The 19,862-nt window shown below is 54.6% G+C and overlaps 1 protein-coding gene across 1 annotated transcript in view; it reads left to right on the forward strand.

Moving 5' to 3' along the window:
* The window catches only part of DPYD (dihydropyrimidine dehydrogenase), a 521,728-nt gene that overhangs the window by 447,260 nt on the left and 54,606 nt on the right, over positions 1–19,862 (forward strand). Inside the window, exon 20 of the mRNA XM_037051359.1 lies at positions 14,050–14,229. Within this exon, the coding sequence (XP_036907254.1) occupies positions 14,050–14,229 (180 nt within the window). The remainder of the gene's footprint in view (positions 1–14,049; positions 14,230–19,862) is intronic.

A 19,862-nucleotide genomic window follows, 5' to 3' on the forward strand; every position in this document is an offset into this window, starting at 1 on the left:
ATCTGTTGGTCGATTCCTTGGTTACTGCTTGGATGTGCCCTGACCAGGGATCAAACTCGCAATCTTGGTGGGTCAGGACGACGCTCTAACCAACTGAGCTACCTGGCCAGGGCCAAGTATTTTAATTTTTGAAACTATGCCTTAGTTAGGAAAACGTAAGTAGATCTGCGGAGATTGACTGTGGTAGTAATAATCACTAATGTTCACTCAAAACTATAGACACGGGGCTGTGAAGTCCACACTGTTATGCAACGGGTCATAGTGTCTCTCTACTCCACCGGTGGTCGCTGAGTGTCCAGTGGGTACCAGGCACAGCATGAAGCAACAAGCATAAGAAAATGCCACGTGGTGGTGAGTGCCCTGCAGAGATTTTAGAGGATGAGATAGTGATCGGGTGGCTGGATGCCATGCTGGGCGAGTCCTCTTGGAGAGGGGAAGAGACGCGCACCCAGCCGTGGGACATGTGGAGAGGAGCATCTCAGGAGGGCGAGCAAAAGCCCTGAGGCTGAAGTAAAGGTATGGATGGCGGAACAGAAGACAGGCCTGTCCTTGGGGTGCTCACCAGAGGCCATTGTGGCCGGAGCAGAGTGCGCCCCAGCGGGGAGGTGAGCCGGAGCCCGCTCGAAGGGGCTTCACGTCGGGTGTGCCCACAGTTTCAAAGCCCGGGCAGACACTGTTGGTTGTGAGCAACGGTGAGAGGTGCCCTGGCGTGCACATCTAATTGGTCCCTGTTGCACAGGTCACTGATTGGGGACGGTCCACAGTGGAAGGCGAGAACCCCCACAGTGTTCGGGTGAGGGACTGTGATGGAGCCAAGTAACAGAACGCAGCGGACGGATGCGCCACGGCGCGTGGGAGACTGGGGTTTCCAGGGCAGGAGCGGGAAGGGGTGAGGGCTGGTTTCAGGTTCGGCCTGTCGGAGAAGTGGTTTTCAGGGAGCGGGAATGAAGAACGCTCTCCTGGCCCAGGCGGCGTCTCGGGAGCCGGCAGATGGGCAGCGTGTCCCCTTTTCCAGTCCTGCCTTCCAGAGATGGGTCAAGCTTTCCAATGCGCGTGAAACCCAAGGGTAATAGATGGATGCAGGTCTTCCCCCCTGGCGAGGACGTTTCTTTCCGTTTCTTATGAGTGCACCACAGTGGTTAGAAGAATTGGCCACAGAGCAAAGAGACACACGGAAACGTGGGTGGAAAGATGGGGAGGGGACGGTGGCGTGGACGCAGGGCCGCCACGCGTGGTGGTGGGTAGGTCAGAGGCCCGTGCCAGCTGTCCCTTGCCATTCACTGTGTATTCTTGAAGCTGAGTTGTAGGAAACCATGAGTTTTAGAGAAGATAAAAAGAAATATTGTAACAAATGTGTATTTTCAAATGAAGTCAATAAAAGGTCTCGAAAACATTCCCTCCCAAAGGAAAAAAACCCTAAATGTATTAGCTTTTAAAACATGCACATGCATTTCCCTAACTCATTCTCTTCAAACAGGAACCATTGCTTCTCTGTGGAGTTCAGCGCTCAGATCCCATCTAACGTGCCGGTGACCCCGGGCCCTTCAGAACAATCAGATCCAACCCTCCCAGCCTGACACATGCGGTGCCCTGCGTGCGCCTCTCCTCCCCCGTCCGCTGCCCCTGCCCCTCAGAGCCAGAGGGAAGATGGACAGTGGCCACTGTTGGCCTCTTTTGGCCTCTTTTGTTTCATCTGAGAGATGCACCCAGCACCAAGAAACATCTCGGAGTTAAAAATCGGGGCCCACGAACGTAGACCTTCCTTACCCCACACCAGTTACTCTGTGACATGAGGCAAGAGCAGGTTCACGTCTCAGGATCTAAAATCCCTGGAGAGCTGGCTGACCCCCCCACGGTGGCAGACAGGTCACATGTCGTGACAGCATACTTCCTCATGTGGGAAATGACGGGGTTTCCATCATCACGCCAGAAGGGTACGCACGAGCTGCGACCTCCTAACCATCTCCCTAAACCAGCCATCCCACGCCGGGCATTAGCTCCGTTGTGAGGCTGCCAGGTGCAGTGACGCGGGGCGGGGGGGTGAGAGAAGTCCCGTGGCTCGTCGGGGTCAGAACGCAGTGGGGCTAACATGGGATCTTTAAACCCCAGGGGGAGCAGCACGGTCAGGCTCACCGTGCCCGGCGCGTGCCTGGTCTGACAGTGCCCAGTCCACCGCCATGCCGCTCACTCCCGGGCCCAGGGTTTCCAGAACGCACGGAGTTAATGTGCGTGATTGAGAGAGAGCTAAAAAGAAATAAGACAGGTCTGTTGCATTTTAGAGCATTATGTAATTAGGCAATTTTCCTTAAAACGGCTTCAGCATATAAGCAATCGTTTAATTTACAGAGTGACATTTTATAGACAAGACTGAAATGCAAAACACATAAAAGTCACTTACCTGCATCTACCTTATTTATCTTCTCTTTAAATCATATTCATATTCTAATTCAGTGATTTATTTTAAGCCCGTAAGTGTATCGATTTGTGGGGAGAGGATGGTAATCAGAGCTTCATTTATGCTGGCAAAGCAGAGCAGCTGAAATTCAGCCATTCCTTGGTCTCTACCCTCTATCTTCTGTGTCCACCTGTGTGTGATAAGCTAATTGTTTACAACGTAAATGTGGCCGGTCTAGTCCCGGGACTCGATACAGTGACTTATCTGAGACATTCGTCAGCAGGGAGAGGAAGCCCAAAGGACTCTAGTTTCACATCAGGACACACCTTTAAGAGCCAGAGCAGCTGTCCCTACCAGGGACAGAGACACAGTTCTGGGTCACACCGGCACCGAGACAGCCTGCCGACCGGAGAGCCAAGCTCCCCTGTGCTCTCCCCCTCGGCGCCCCCGGCCACACTCCGAGGACGGTTCTCCCCGGTGGGTACCAAACCGGCAGCACAGTCCCGGGCTCTGCGGGCAGCCGTGTGTGGTATCTGCTGAAGGAGAGGATGAACGCACAAGTAAGCGATGAAGACTTTTTTTTGGAAGAAGTGATCTTTGAAAATTGCTTTCTCCGGGTCAGAATCCCAGATGGTCTGTTGAAGCTCCCGGCTGCAGCCCCAGCAGACAGAAAGAGAAGGCCTGGAAGGCCGGAGCAGTTTTGTGGGACATGGAAGGAGGGAGATCAAGGCACTTTAAATGCATCTTTTCGGTAGTACGTTTGATTATTGACTTTGAACCATTTTTCATCGATGGTGTTCTGAACCTTAAAGTATGAACCTGACATAATTAAAGATGAAGAAGAATTCTTTTTTAAAAAAGATTTTATTTATTTATTTATCTTTAGAGGGGAAGGAGAGAGGGAGAGAAATATCAATGTACGGTTGCCTTTCATGCATCCCCTGCTGGGAACTGGCCTGCAACCCAGGCATGTGCCCTGACTGGGAATCGAACCGCGATCCTCTGGTTCGCAGGCCTGCAACTCAATCCACTGAGCTACACCAGCCAGGGCAAGAATTCTTTATAATAAACATACTGGCCCTGATGCAAGGAGGCAAGAGGACTGACCTGGACATGTGTCTGTTAGAGAAACTGAAAAGTTGAGTAAGAGAATCGAAGAGCAGAACGAGAGAGAGAGACACGTCCCTTAGCTTCTCCCGGGTCTTCTCCATCGCAGCTCGAGTCTAGACCACCACGTACAGCGCTTCAGCGTCCGCACGTCTGCACGTCTGCACGTGAAAGGTGGCCGTTGAGAACCCTGCGCCTGTAAGACGTCCTACTCTGAGTTCGGTTGCTAAGTGACGACTCTGTCGAATTCTGAGCTCCATTTCTCTTCAGTCGTCGTGAGAAAGGACCACCAGGGGAGAAAGAAATCGCAGCTCCTGCTGGGATTCAGGGAGCGAGACGGGGGCTTCAGATGATCCGGTGGAGTTTGGCTGACAGATGCTCTGAGTAGCAAGAAAAAGGCTGAGGACATGGGGCGTCTCCGGGCCCCCCAGAAAGGCACTGGGACACCGAGGACAGTTGAGTAGCAATGCAAACAACTTGAGGTTGCATCGTGCAATCAGAGGTGTGGTATTTGCGTAAGCAGCAAAGGGGAAAAAATGTGTCACTGACGGGGAATGAGAGAGAGTTGTGCTTGTCCTGGAATGCTGTCCCTACGCTGTCTTTGGTTTCACTCACTCACTCACTCACTCACGCGTTCGTTCAGCAGATAATAGGCCAGGCGTCCATCTCTAAGTGCTGTTCGAGTGAGCGGCGATGGCCGAGACAGACCCAGTCCCTCGTGCGCCTTCTCTCTGCGCACTTTATTACCGGAACACAGTGTGTGATTCGTGGGACATGCCACCTGTGCATGAATCAGTGATGCTTCGAATCATTAGGATGCACGACCTCGGAGAGGCCGTGAGGGGTCTGAGTCAGGGGGTGGACGGCGTGATCTGAGGCGCAGCCGCCGTGTGGACAACGTTTTACTCCTGGTGGGAAATGTCCTCTTTTCCCAGAGTTGTAAACCCCTGCCTGTACTGTTACTAACGAAATACCAGTATCCATCTTTGAGGTCCAGAGAAAAACTTCCATGGGTCGGTTTGCCAAAAGACTTCTCGAACCCTCTCGGGACGATGGCGTTTCTTCCGTGACCCAGACCCCACGTGGCGGTTCAGGAGATGACGTGGCCAGTCGGGGTTGCCATCCGTGTTGGCTCGTAAGCATAGAGGTTGCCTGCATTGATGGGTTATAGCCACCAGGTGGCTGTTGTTTGGCCGACACAGGGCCCCTATCTCAGGGGTCAGCTTTCTGGGGCCCCACGTACCTGAGGGCAACCTGGCCCGAAAGTATTAAAGGAGAAAAGCAAAAAAATAAACAATTCATATGTTTTCAACTGTGCACCGTTCAGAGTCACCTGATGAAACCTTGTGCCACCCCGCTCTGTCCTGCTCCCTCGAGAATCGTCCCTTTGTCCAGCCCACGCCCCCTGGTCACCACCACGCCCAACCTATCGCTCACTGAGTGACCGCAGGTTATTGGACCAGTTATCAGAGAGAACAGAGAGGGAGGGATCGCGTTCGCCAACGTGGGCTACGGTCCATTGTTATCCTTGTTCTATTGTATGATTGCGGTTATGAACCTCTTACTGTGTGGGTTTTATGGAATAAGTTTCATCACAGATACCCATGTATGCACAGGGAAAACCTAGTGTGTTTAGGGCCTGGCACCACCCGTGGTTTCAGGCATCTGTCGGGGGTGGGGAGGGTCCTAGAAGGTGCCCCTGTGACAAGGGGGACCTTTGTGTTTAGTTGGTTTTGTGACCCACTCGCACCGTGGACGGTGCTGGCTGTGACAGCTTGTGACACCTTGCACGACCGCCGCTGTCACTGCAGAGAGCAGGGAACTCGGTCTGTCAACCAGTGTCACCCTACAGCAAGGCCAGGGGTGGTGAGAGTCGATCCTGGACACAAACCGGTGCCCCAAGAGCCACGTGGCTGAGCACCCTCCAGCCGCAGCCCCAGGACTGACTGGCAGCGAGGAGCCTGGCGTGTGGAGGACTCCAGCTCCAGCTCCAGCTCCGTCCCTTCCGGCCCGTGCCTGCTCGGGCAGGAGGCCGGGCGGTCAGCGCAGTGTCTGCAGAGGCGGGGCAGCGGGCACCTCCCCTCGAGTCCACGCTGTGCTTGGCCCCCCACCGTATCTCTAGCCCCTCAGAGGAGGCAGAGGGAGAGGCTGGGACTCCGTGTGGCTCTTTTAAATGGCCACTTCTTGGTTCAGGTCATTATTGAGATCGAGTCCAAGCGGAGCTGACTTTGAAAGGACAGATACAAACAAGAAAGGGGACAGAGGCAATCTCGCCTGTCGGCACAGCCCTTGGTCACCTCCACCCCGGCCATCTCCAGCCAAGTGAGCCATGGAGTCCTGGCCACGGAGCGGCAGCGAGTCCGGCAGGCTGTTCCAGCTAATAGTCCCATGTCGGCCCATCGCCGTGCCGCCCGGCGGGAAATGCCTGGGGACCCGATGAGTCTCTTCCGGTTGGCAAACCACGGTCTGGACCCAGCACGAAACCCCTGAGAAACCCTTTGTTCTCCTCTTTCTGCCTTATGCTGAACTGGGGTTTGGGGACTAACCCCAGCTGGAGAAGGCCCGCAGGTGGGCGTGGAAGAGCAGCCGTTCCACCTCCGCAAAATCGCTTCTACGTCGGGGAGAAGGGTGGCTCGCCTCACACGTGTCACCAAGGGTTGGGAGTGTGATCGGCAACAAAGGGTGTGACTATACAAGGTGCCTAGTGACTCTGAGGACTTCAGGGCCCGTCAGCGAGTGGCCATTAAGGGACAGCTGGGGCAAGTAAGTAGCGAGCCAAACCCCTAATGCACCGGCTTGCTCAGAGCTGACCCTCCGAAAGACAGTATCTGCAGGGCCGTGCCATCCCCCACCCCCACCCCCGCCACAATCCAGTTTGCTGTGGTCGGAACACAGAAAGCCAAAGCCAAAGCCGAAGTTCGTCCCAGGGTGGCATTTGGGCAGCTATTCTACTTGGGCGTCCTCAGCAGCTTTGTCCTCAAAGCTGAGATAGGCCATCTCCTTTTGGGAGAAATAAGACAATATTCTGTTGAATGCTGGAATTTTACCACTGGGGGGGAGGAAAGCTACTTGAGAGACCTTAGAGCGTAAAGGCATCCGCGATCTCGGGAGCAGCTGAGATCAGTGCTGAACGGCAGTGTTGGCAGCGATGAGGGGCCCGCCGTCCGGATCGCCCGAGAAACTCCCGCTTTGACTTCCCCGTGTCACCTGGCACGTTACCACTAACTGCGCGACACAGAAGGATGTCCCAACTTTGATGTCGCAGGGCCCCAGCAGACGGAAACGAAGGTGCTAGAACAACCAAGATTTGTGCTTTTCTGTGGATGCACCGCCGCCCCTCCACCTGACTCCCGGGTGCTCTGCCTCTCCTGGGGCCGCCCTTCCCCGGGCAGCTTTATAAAATCATAATCCGGGCATTTGATTCGTGAATTCCAGCAGGCCGTGCCAGGTTTGTGGAGTACCCAGAATTCAGAGGGGTGGGTTGTTGTTCTGAGTTTTTCCTTTAACAATGTGTGGTTTGCACCAGTTTCAGGAGTACCCTGTGGTTTTATGTATCTGTCTGTCGGCGTTGGACAGAACTGAGTCCAGGCAGAAATTACTGATTCCAGGCCTTCAGGAGCTGATGTTTTCAGCCAGTTGGTTTGGACAGATGGGGTTGGAAATTGCTTTTCTATCCGACACCCAGAGGCCTGGCTTCTGGTTTAAGTCGTGAACCTTCCGGTGGCCATCCGGTTATTAAGATCCTGCAGTTAAAAAAAAATCCGGGGATGTCTGCCACTATTTATCAAGCAAATTTGAAATGATGTTGCAATAATGTGCTCTTGCTTAGGAAAATTACAAATATGCACTTATTTAATTAAGTAAGACTTGGCCCAGTTTGCGATTTTGAAATTACAAAGAATGGAGGGTGGAGGTCTGAGCTCGGGGTCTGAGCTGGCCCTGCTGCCTGCCGACCTTTTGACTTGGGACCCAGCGTCCCCCGCGCCGCTCCAATTCACAGCGTCCCCACACCTCACAGCTTCTTCCTCCCGGAGCCGTGTGCAGACAGAGTGAGGCAGCCCCGGAGAGCTGAGCTGCCCTGCGTGGAGCTGCAGACAGGGCCTGCGTGATCCCGGAACGAGGCCGGCCTGAAAACTGTCCCCTTTGCCACCTGCTCTGACAACTGTGAATCACTCTGGAAACATTGCCGACTCTCTGTCAGCCTGCTTTGAGGACTGCAGAGCGTCAGGGAAATGTTGCCGATGGTATCGTTGTTTCAACAGTTTAACCCTCTATCAGGATAGATCAGTAAGGGCAGAGCATGGGGTCTCGCCTTCCTTTTCCGGGGACGTGTTGGAGACCTGGATGGATAACCCCTCTCTCTGGGTGTCCCATCCGCAGCCCCTGTTCATGGGGAAATGGCTGAGCGTCTTCAGCGCATAAGGAAGGCTCTCTCAGAGAGAGAGCTTATCTCTGAGCTCATCTCATGATGAGCCTGGCAGGGTCATTTCCACATGTGCTGAAACGTAGGGGCTGTCCGGCATCCTTTTGCTGATGAGTTTACAGAAGCTTTGAGACCACTTTGGACTTACAGTGCGAACCTGTACTTTACTTGATCGTGTCCTGGTGGCACCTCCAGGGCCTGGAGCGTAGTTTGTCCGCCTCCGTGACAAGAAATGAGAAGGCATAATGAGGACCGTGGGTCCGTCTGAGCTGCCTCATCGTCCAGGATCCCTGTTCAGAAGCCTGGCCACGTGTTACGGCATCCGTTGAAAGCGTGCTGTTCCATCGCACAAAAACACACCCCGGCCCCACGCGTCGCTTCTGCTTTGTCAACCTTCTCCGCCAGGCTCTGTACCTGGGGTGAGGATCTTCAGTCCCGTTTGGATTCTTTTTCTCTGCTTCCTGGTAAACCGTCTCTTCTACTTCAAGGAAGTTGGCGCTTTTTTTTTTTTTTTTGCAGCCCAAACTCCCCATTTTGACCTGCGCCAGCCACTTTAAACCCTGGGGTATCCCTGAGAATGACTTGGAGGTTCACTTCCGTTCCATCTGTCTGAGCTTCGTGATTCCGGCCGCACTCCCACCCACATGGTGCTCTGTAACCCTCTCAGCAACGAACTGCATGTCGCCCTCACTTCCTAGACTCAGGGGTGGAACAGGGACTCACGGGGCAAAACGGTGAGCCCTGGTCACCCCTCTTCGGAGTCACCAGCTGGGTCTCACACGTGCTTCCGACCAGACCTGCACTTTCTTGAGGTCCTTACTTGAGTCAGATAAAACTCGAGTCCTACATTAGACCCCAAAAAGTATTAGATGTCAACAATTATATCCTGCCTAATTCGTGCTCTGATTCACTCATAAAATTGTGTTCCGGGTGCCCATCTAGCTTACTAAGCACTGGCTACTTTTTTGAGCACTTTGTTGTGTTGCCTTTTACTTTCCTACATGCTCAGCGTCCTGTCCCCGCTCCTAAGCGAAGGAAGTGCTCACACCAACGCAGCTGAGATTCGGTTTAAACCTGATGCCCTGGGATTGCCATAGGGCGTGAAGACCGCTGGTTGGGACTTTGAGAAACAGCTCTCCGCCTCCAAGCTCTTTTCATTTTCAAAGCAAGAAAATTGCTCCAGTTCTCTCTCCCTCTCCCTCTCTCACCTAACTTGGGTTTATTCTGAGTAATGTATGTAAAGGATGTTTTTATCATGTAAATCACTGTAAGTAGGACATTTACTCTCAATGTGGTTAATCCCATTTCCTGGGAAATAATGCCAAAGGCGTAGCGCCCCCTACTGGTCACCTCTTCAGAACTTGCACAGACAGCCTTCCTCTATCTGCCTGCACGAAATGGGAGAATTCAGGGCACTGTGTCACACCTCTGGAGGGGACTGTTTGGTGGCAGTGGGAGCTTTATGGCACACCTTCAGTCACGCGGCACAGGGCACCCGTCCTGCACGGCCCCAAACAGACCGATCCTGCTGTGAATTCAGGGAGCCCTGACTCCAGACAGCCCGCCGTGGGGTCCTCATGCTCTGGAAATAATTAATGACGCAATGATCCCGGTAATGGCACCTGACGCCCTGCTGGGAAGGAAGATAAACCAGCCTGCGCCGTAAAGAACTCACAAATTATACTAAGCAAACACGTTAACCGCTATTAAGGCTCCTAATCAGAGCTGTTAAACAAACAATTAAGAGATGTCATATAACATGCACCCATTTGGGAAGAGCAGTGACACATTCAGAGTTTTTAAAGGGGCCATTCCCCCCCCCCCCCCGAGAGAGAGTCAAGGGCAGGCAGAAGCACTTCTCTGGGCAAATCCGCTTTCTGAGCCTCCAGTCCCACGGACAGAACCCTGCCCCCACTGGTATGAACTGAAGATTTATTTGGGGTCTCATAACTATTTAATTGGAAATTCACTCTGGTTTCTTCAGACGTGACATCTTCTTGTATGTAGTACTTCCTTAAAGGGCCAGGAAGGTATTGCTTGAACCTGGTAGTAAAAGTTAAGAAGAAAAGTCCTTTGCAGACCGCGTTTCAGGTGGGGCAGACACTCCGCCCCACCGGTACCTGAAGCCTCGCTGTTCATCGTGTGGCCCAGCAATGCCTGGACCCCCAGGGAACGCATCACCAATGCAGGGTTTGGGGCCTCCCTCCCAACCTACGGAATCAGCACCTGCATATTAATAAGCCCCTCACATCACTGAGATGGGCATTAAGATTTTCAAAGGAGATGCCAGTGTGCCAGGTTCCCACTACCAGAACTCTTGGCAGGAGAATCAATGTGTAATCTGCTCAGAGAGTCAAAATCCCACCCTTCCCTTTAGGAAGGTGGAGAAATAGTGCGACGTGTGCCCTACGGTTAAACAGACCTCCAGCCGTCCCCTGTGGGACACTTGTCTGATGGTAGCTTCCAGGGTTTCTGACCCAGTGCACTGTCCCCACCACACTCAGTCCGGACTGGTAGGCTTCCCTGCTCTTCAAGTGCACGTCCCCATGACATACTCAGTGAGGCTCCCACTTCCATGGAAAACGAGTGCCGTGGGCTGACGACCTCCCGAGAGGGTGTGAGTGAGCCGCGCCCCACTCTGGCCAGCCGTGGGCCCCACCTTTCTTGCACGGTGGGACGCTCGGAGTCCACCTTCCGGTCCTGGTTCAGTCAGCACCACGGGGCGCCGTCCACCCTGCAAATGGTGCCGTGTCTGTGCATTAAGAGCATTCGTGGCTTTTGCAGCTTCTCACTGAAGAAGAGCCCAGGATGGTGGCAGTGAAACTGCTTGTACGCTGCGAAGGGTCCAGACTCCTTGCAGGGGCGGGTGTCACAGCAGCCACACACGCCCCATGAGGGACCGGGCGTGCGGAAGTTCCCAACGTCTGATTTTGTATGTTTGTGGTGAGCTGTTTCAAGGTGAGAGAGTAAAAGTGGGCCCGTACCACATCCTGCAAATAAATGGCATTTCCCAGCGAGCAGCAAGGACTAAGTACAGCATTAGTTGACTTACACGGTTAAAAAAAAATCATGTGGAGGAAATTATAACGATGCTTTTTATAACTGTTCTGGGGAAAAACAGTCAACTCTAAGAAAGTTACAACAGGCCTAGTTAACGCTCCAATTGTTTCCCCTAAGAAACAGATTTTTAAAAACGTAATCTAAGTGGGCTTCGTGGAAAACCTTCTTGTCGATACTTAATGGTTATCCAATGTTCTTTCTGACAGCGTAACATAGAGCACTTCAAAACAGGAACGGAAAGGTTCCCTGTTCCAGTGAGACGGGACACGAGACCGGAGAACGTTGCCTGTTTTTATCGGGCAGTGTGGATTGTTCGAATCGTGGGTGTATTTGGATCGAAGACAAGTTGATCATGTTTTTAAAAACATGTGTTTGGCTCATGGAATAGTTGACGGGAAAGATAAGTGCAATTACATTAGCTCAGATTTTTTTTCTCCGTCAAGTTCCGTACCTGAGTCACATGTGCCTGGGCGGTCGTGTTTCCAGCCTCCCCGCTTTCTGACTGGGTGGCCTGGGACAGGTCCCTTAACTGCTCATGGCTTGGTTTCCTTGTCTGTAAAACAGGGCTAACAGTCAAACCCGCCTGTTGGGTTATGCGAGGACTCAATGAGAAGATACATTTAAAAATGTTTAATGGAGCCCCTTGTCCCACAGTGAGAGTCCCCATCATGGGGACACTGAATTGCTTTCATTGCACCGCAGTGCAGCCATGCTTGACCGAAACTTGTTACCAAGTCCTGCTGTCCTATTCTGAAGAGTCGAATTGCTGTGTTTTAGGGCCACGTGGCCCACCCTCTCAGAAGACACAAAGCCCTCCTCCCTGTACCCCTGTCTGTCCTCTCTCTTTTCCTGGAGCCAAACTTCTTGGAACAGCTGCCTGGCCCCGATCTGCAGGTCCCCACCACGCCCGTCCCTCAGCCCAGCCTCAAGGGCGGCTGCGAGGTGGCGGGCCCACGTGTGGTCCGCGTCTTCCTGACCCCTCAACCCAGGGGTCCCTTTTCAGGCCTGGTGGCATCGGTCTTCATGCCGCTGTGGGGGATCCTTCTGCCCAGTGGTCTTCACACCCGTCCTTAGCCTTCCTCTTAGGCTCGTGTTCCCAGAATCCCGCACTCGACCTTCTTCTACAGGCACATCACAGACTCACTGCCAGTTCTTGCTGAGAACGCCTCGGCATGGTCATTTCTGCCCTTTTCCTCTCTTCCTGTTCTGGAGCCACAGAGTGTGTGTTCAACAGATTCCCTGAACCCGCCCATCCCTACTCAGGCATACCCAGGCATGCAAGGCTCCCCGCTTATCATAATATTTATTAATGAACGACCCAGAAGGCTTTAAGAGACCGTGACACAGAACCTATTTTATTCTCCTGTTGTCGGGAGTTTCCTCATTTTCATTCACCTAGGACAAGATTTGTCTCAATCGGCCACCACGGCCAGATGTGAAGACTTGAGCAGCCGTGAAAATTGGATGGAAATGAGTTTAGCTTTGCCTGGTCGTGTGTGGAGGGTGCTTCTTCGGATCGATTCGGAATACGGATGAGGGGAGGGGTTGCGTTCCGTGTGGCGAGGGTCGATTCGGAGTGATGGTTGGAGCGGTAACGAGTCTCCGGAGCCCGCAGGCTTGGAGAGGGGTTCTCGGAGACAATCAGCCTGCCGTGTGTGTCTGAGTCCAGTAACTCCAAGCTGCAACCCAAACTCCAGCACGCCGTGTGTTTGTACTTCCAGAGGGATCCTAGTAAAAAGATTCAGTCTTCTTTACCTCTAGGAGTTTTTAATCTCTTTTCTCTGACTACATTACTCAAATTAAGCTATGTCTTTCGAATGACCCATTCGTTCAGTGCAAATTTACTGAGACCCCCACAAAGTGGCAAACCTGTGCCAGGCCCTGGGGGCGACGGGTTGACCAAGGTAGACGCCGATGTTTCCAGCTCCTTGGGGAGTGAGGAGGCAGCCGAGTGTTGGGGCCGCCCCCCCTGCGGCGCCCTCGAAGAGCACCCGGTGCTCTCCCGAGTGAGGTGTCCATCAAATAATTGTGTAATAATTATCAGCCAAATGTGTATGCATACAAGAAAGCCTTAACGAACAAAATAAACCAGCAAACAGAGTAGAAACAGACCCAGATACAGAGACCAGACTGACCTGCTGGGGAGAGGGGTGGGGAGTTGAGTGACAAAGGGGACGAGATGAGGAAGCACAGCCTGGCAGTCACAGGGCAGTCACAGAGACACCACGTACACACAGGGAACATAGTCAGGAACAGTGTGATAACCACGTACGGGGCCGGCGGGGGACACAAGGCCGGGGGGCCACGCTGTGAAGTGCACGGCTTTTTAGCCACTTGGCCCTGCGTGTGAAACGGATACAGAATAACGTTATATGTGAACTGCAATTGAAAAAAAAATTGTTAATTAAAGAAAGCCTTTCATCCTGGGCCCCCGGAGGCCCCTTGAAGAAGCGGCATGTACCGGGGACCGAGGCAGGGCTGGTGGCGGGTTGTGGGTCGGAGCGAAGGCCTTCCAGCCCGGCCATCTGACAAGGTCTGAAGGCAGAGAGAGGGGCCCCTGATGCGGGGCCCAGAGGAGGCAGCCGAGCGTTGGGAGCGCCGTGGGTCCCAAAGAACCAGCCCTGGCGAGTGGGGCTGACTCAGTGACCTTGTCCACACACAGGAGCAGCCCCGGCAGCACAGCCCTCCCAGTGAAGACACCGAGCGCTCACAGATCCGTTTTCACGCTGTGCCACGCGTGGGCCCCTCGGAAATTCAGCTGTTTGGACCTGATTTGGAACAGCCCTCCCGGGGTGCACCTGGCCTGCCGTAACCTGCACAGGTTTCAGGTGCACACGTCCACACCTGCGAGGGCACCGCCCCTTGGGCTTCCTCCTCATCCCTGGAAGTGTCCTTGTGCCCATGACAGCCCCTCCCACCCCCACTCCTGCCTGCAGGGGTGACCTGTCCAGCAGCCTAACGCAAAGCCTGGCCCGCAGATGGGCTTTGTTGAAGAGGGGGAGCACGGGTCCGTCTGGGGGTGAGAGAGCTCTGCTGTGACCTCTGGCTGGTGTCCTTCCCACAGGTGTGCAGCGCGGTCCAGAACCAGGACCTCACGGTCATCGAGGACTACTGCTCGGGCCTCCGGGCCCTGCTGTACCTGAAGAGCATCGAGGAACTGCAGGACTGGGATGGGCAGAGCCCCGTGACCGTGAGCCACCAGAAAGGGAAGCCTGTGCCGCGCCTCGCTGAGCTCACGGGAAAGGTACGTGCTCACCCGACTGGCTGGCTCGGGGCCGGAACTGGGCGAGGGGCTTCCGCTTCAGTTTGGGGCCCCTCCTGCCACCGGTGCCCTTGCAGAGCGCCCGGTGGTCTCCCCAGGAGCGTGGTGCCCAAGGAGGCAGAACTGCAGCTGCAAGGCGGGCCCCCCACTTCCATTGCTTTGGGGTGCGAGGTCACGGGAAAGGGCCAGGTCCGTGTGCGCCTGCAAAACGCCTCCTGATTCTCGCTTCCTGGGGCGGGGACTGGTGCGCTTTCCGGTGGGAGGCCGGAGATCTCTTTATTCCTTAACAAGCTCTGAAAATTGCACCATTCCCTTCCCATTTCCAAGATAATCAAATCACTAGAGCCCTGAAGCATGTGATGGAGTTTTTAAAAGTCCAATCTAATCAGCGCCTTTTGTAACCACCTCTGCTGATGTGGTTCAACCTGGGCTGGAAAGGCCGCGCCCACCTCTCGCCCTAACTGCTGTTTCCCGAGAAACGTGCCCCGAGTTTACCTTCTGCGCCGTGCGGAGACTTCAGCAAAAGCTCCGCTCAAACAGCGTTGGGCATTCTGCCTCTGCACTTCCTTTGTGGGGATCTAAATAGACGGCCGTTGTAGGAAGACATGTCTCGGGCTCTGAATGAGGGGAGGGCGGAATTACAATTCTTAGTCTTTTCAGCTTGTCACTACATCAATAATTAACTTTTAAAAAAAAGAGAAGCAAGCATAAAGAGACTCTTTAAGGAAGCATTTAATAATTCAAAGGAGTCTTGACTGGAAACGGGTCACAGGAAAAAGAATGGAAAATAAAAGCCCTGGATGTACCCTGCCGTGGAGGGCAGGGTCCGGGTCGCGGACGGGAGCCCGGTCCTGTAACTGACTCAGGTGGCTTCGATGGGGAACATCGCTGCTCCTCTCCTGGCGGAGAGGCAGAAACAACGACTTCCTGAAGGCTGGTGGGTGTGTCTGTAAGTAGGGTCGTGAGAACCAAAAGGGCCAAAGAAGAGAAACCTTACAGTGTGCGCTCCAGGGCAACGTGGTGACGGATGAGTCCACAAGTGGCCCTCAAGCCGAAGGGCTGGGTGACGCGAGTGTTTATAGTTTTGTAATTAGGGAGATGGTGCCTATTAGTGTCCCTGGTCATGTCACCGTAGACCGAGTCTGCAGTCTTTAGACAGTGAGTGCTCTTGCCTGGGTCAGTGACCATCGGCTTCCCACGGCTGTTCGTGACTGGCAGTAATTCGCCAGTCGCTTTGTACTTACTCGGGGTAAACATCTCTCGGACTTGGTTTCCGCCACGGTGGCTCTGAGAGTCTCCGACTCTCGGTGAAAGTGCTGTCCCGAACCCGCGTGGTCCCCACACGAGCGATCATGGCTCCGGAGGATGTGCGCGCTCGTTCCCAGACGTGCCCGTTCAGGAGAAGGTGGATGGCGACGGAGGGTCCCGTGTGGGTGGGGGGAGTGGAGATTGATTTTCTGATCCTTGGAATCTGGGTTCAGACCTTACTTCGGGGAGCCTAGCCTTCATCAGAATAGTAAGTGTGGTGTCCAGCGTCACGCGTGGCTACATTAGGGAGTCGTTTCTCAGCATCGAGATGGGCGAACAGGCAGGCGGCCTGGTAACAACAGACCTGTGCTCCTGGCTTCCCTGTGGGGCCCGCATGACCAGGACAATAGGTGACGCCCCCTTCCAGTGAGTATTCCTGATGGGGAGCCAAGCGCTCTGGACCCAGGGAGCAGGCTGCCTCCTACCTGTTGCTTCCTGGTGATGCCAGGGTGTGAGCGTGTGTCAGTGTGTGATTGTGTGTGTTAGTGTCTGAGTGCGTGAGAGTGTGTGTGTGAGTGTGAGGTGGGATTCTGAGAGCACAGCCCACAGGCAGGGCGCCCGTGGGGCACGCCGACTCCCTGCCCCCCAGACACCCTGCTCCTACAGGCTGGCAGTGGGGCCAGGGCTCTGCGCTCCAGCGTCATGGATGCGACAGAGGGACCCGAGGGCCCACGTGGCTGAAAGGAGTGAAGAAGGAAATGGCGGGAGAACATCCGGTCAGAGGTCGAGGAGTCGGCAGGAAGCACAGCCTGAAGCTGTCACGTCCAGACCGCACACCGACGGTCGGCAACACGGCGTCCGTGAAGACAAGGAGCAGGCTCTCTGCAGCACCAGACGCAGGGGTCTCCGTAGCAACACACCCCATTATCCTGCACTCAGCCGTCCTAACCCTGCTTCTCCCGGCGCAGGCTGGGGCCGCGCACCCCCACGATGGGTGCCAGCAGGGCTCAGGGGGGCATCGTTGGACACACACGGTGCGTCTTCGTGTCTCACTAGCAAGGCGGCTCGGCCAAGCTGACGAGTCTCCGTAAATCAGTGACGTCGCCGCCGCACCCATCCACGATCCCTCGGGAACGAGGCCGAGAGCCACTAAAATCCACTCAGTCGGCAGCACACGTGCCCTGAGCCGATGGGAGGTGTTTATGACCCTCCCTTGCGCCTCCGAAGACGGGTGTTTGAGTGTCTGCTGTGCAGAGACGAACGTGTCTGTCAGGGGCCGGTTCTGCCTCCCTTGCTGGGGCATCGGGTGGCAGGTGGCACGTCCACCTGTCACCTCTCTAGGACCGCAGGTTGGGGGCTGCCAAGGGCACTTCAAGGAAGACCTCACTGCCAGGTGCCTTTATCCACAAGTTCTTCTGGAGGTAAATATTCGTCGAAGCAGTATCAGAAAATAGAGTGCGGGTGTCGGCGTTTTTAGATGTGCAGACGAGGATGACGTGGAGACCGTGTCACGATCAGAAGGCTTGGAGGGAAAGAACTTTCTCTCCTGGGCTCTGGGTGCCAGCGCGTTCCTGAGAGGGGGCCTGGGAAGGGGGCCAGCTCGGGCCGCTGTCCTGGGGGCCGGGTCTGTGTGCAGGGGCCCAGGCTGGTGTCTGCAGCTGGTGTGTCCTTCCAGGTCACAGAGGAGACCCTCTCAAGCTCCCCCTTCCCTCTGGGTTATTCTCGGACCTCTACACCAGAATTAATTTCTCCTTCTCTCCATTTTTAAAAAAAATAACTTATCGGGGCGGCGCTGGGTGATAACATCACATGCATTTCGAGTGCGCAGCTCTGTCTACCGCCGTGCTCTGTCTACCCTCTGTCTACCGCCGCCGTGCCCTGCTGGTGGGGACACAGACCAGGGCAGCCGCCCTGGGAACTGTGTGGACGTTTCTTCTCCAGCCTCCGTTGCAGAGGTAGCACACAGCATCTGAATTTCTACTTGTTTCCTCTATGAGACAGCGAGCTCACTTCCCCTACTCGGCTTCCTACCCCAGTTCCCTGGACCCTCACTGACACACCTGACGCACAGCACGGCCTGAGTCAGTGCTGCTCCAACAGACAAGTGAATGAACAGCTGAACATCCTCGGAGACGGCCAAGTGGCTGTGGTCACTGGACTTCTCTAGTCATTACTTTTCCCGTTGCCTCAGAAATGAAAAGGATGTAAAAAGAAGACAGTGACCTTGAACTTCAAGCCACTTTCTGCGTCTCAATCTAGTTCAGTAAAATGAGATGGACAGAGGGCAGCAGGCGGGGGAACAGCCTTGGTCCCCGTTGCTTGGCAACTTGGACCCAGAGCATAAACTGTCTGTGGCCCCGGGCACAGCTGTGGGCCTGGGCCTGACACCACGTCCCCACGCAGGAGAGACGGGCTGGCGGTGAGCTGCTGCATGAGCATGTCGACGGGTCCCTCGCGTCCCTCTGGGAAGCCCTGTCTGTCACCCTCTCCCTCTCCCTGCAGGAAGACGGGTGCCCCTTTTCCTGCTCCGCAGTGGCCCTTTTCCATACAACAGCTCTGCAGGCCCCACATTCTCGCCTGGGCCCGCGCCTCCCTGCGCATCAGTGAGCTCACTCGGAGCGTCTTGAGGGCGGAGACCCGGCCTCCCTTACCCTTGAATTTTCCGGCTCCTCACGCAGTGCTGCATTCCGCCGCACACACCGTGGTGCTGTCCTAATTTAGGAGGAGGAAAGAAAGCCAATTTGTAATTAAAATTGCAGCCAGGCCTTTCGAGAATAGCAGTCGTCTTAGAAGAAAACAGAAAATGGGCTGAATGACTTTCAGGAGATATTAAAACATGATGAAATGCATGCATGAAATGCATCACGGTGTTAATGCATGAGCACGAACTGTGCTTGGTTAAAAGGCTTTTGTTCAATAAAAATCCGAAAACTGTCATAGGGCCCCTGCGGCAGCTCCCGGGATCAGGCCTCGCTCGTCCTGACGGGAGAAACCAGACCCGGTGCGTTCAGGCGGCCGAGCACATCACTGTCCCGTTGTTTGGAAGCCCGAAGAACCAGGGCAGATACAACAGTCACTCTCCGGCCATGGTCTCCTCTGTGTGGGCGCTGGTCTCCGAATTTGTTTCTGACTTGTTTCCCAACACAGAGAATGAGGCCGGTCTGAGGGGGCGCGTCTTGGGCAGGGCCAGCACAGGGGCTTGAGGGGAGCATCTGGAGAGGGCCGGCCGCCTCCTACCGCCACCAGACAGGCTGCGTGGCTTCCACACTGTGGATCTTTTCACGCCGTTTCTTTTCCAAATGGAAATATCATTGACATAAAGAAAAAAATGCACCGGCCTCAAACAAGTCATGTGACGACGTGGGCAGACCACAGGCTGGTGAGACCCTGCTCCGGGAGAGTGTCCCCGCATCAGTCAGGGTCCGACCCGCCGCAGGAAGCCAGCACAGTTGGGCCCTGCCGCTGCGGCCAGTTAGTTCAGACCGCTCAGCGCCGGAATTAGAATTCCGCAGGATGGCTGCTCGTGTGTGTGTGTGCGTGTGTGTGTGGCTCCTTCCACTCGGCACCGTGTTTTGGCAATTTGCCCACGGTGTGGTGGGTGTTCAGCAATTAGTCTCTTTTCATTGGCGAATAATTTCCTGTTGTACCGCATACCGCAATTCGACTATCCATTGAAATGACATTTGGGCTGTTTTCACTTTTCCGACACTGTGAATGTAGCGGAAAGAAGTATGACGCATGCGTAATAAATGTGCACACCACCTTGTAAGTGTAGACCAGAATGATTGTCAGTAATCTCACCACCCCCGATTCGGGAACTTGCGATGAGAAATCCACGGTGGAGACCCACAGGGCGGCCCACGCGGGAAACTCCCATCCATCATGTTGCTTCGTTTCTCTTTCCTCTAAGGCAGAGGTGTCCAGCCTTTGCCCGTCTCTGGGCCACATGGGAAGAAGCAGCGTTGTCTTGGGCCACACATTAAATACATCACGACACATAATCACAAAGAACTCTTGTAATGTTTTAAGTAAACTTACGATTTTGCATTGGGCCACATCCATAGCCATCCTGAGCTGCATGCGGACCGTGGGCTGCGGGGTGGACATGAGGTTGCTTTCAGAGCCGACCCGGAGAGAGGGAAGCAGGAAACAAAAGCCTGTCTCCTCTGATTCATCTTGGGCGCTGTGTCCTCGTCCACACTGTGTCCTCGTCCACGCTGTTTTCTCCAACGCAGCGCGCCCCTGGGGCAGCCCTCCGGTGCAGCGAGTGCACTGTTGGACGGACTCTGGACGATGCGTCATGTTTCTGCCAGTGACTTGGGTGGTGATGGAACTAGAAGGCGGTGTCACTATGGTCATTTTCTAGT

This window comes from Sturnira hondurensis, unplaced genomic scaffold, assembly GCF_014824575.4.
Source record: "Sturnira hondurensis isolate 20B ecotype Veracruz unplaced genomic scaffold, ASM1482457v3 Scaffold0007217, whole genome shotgun sequence".
NCBI classification, from domain to species: Eukaryota; Metazoa; Chordata; class Mammalia; order Chiroptera; family Phyllostomidae; genus Sturnira; species Sturnira hondurensis.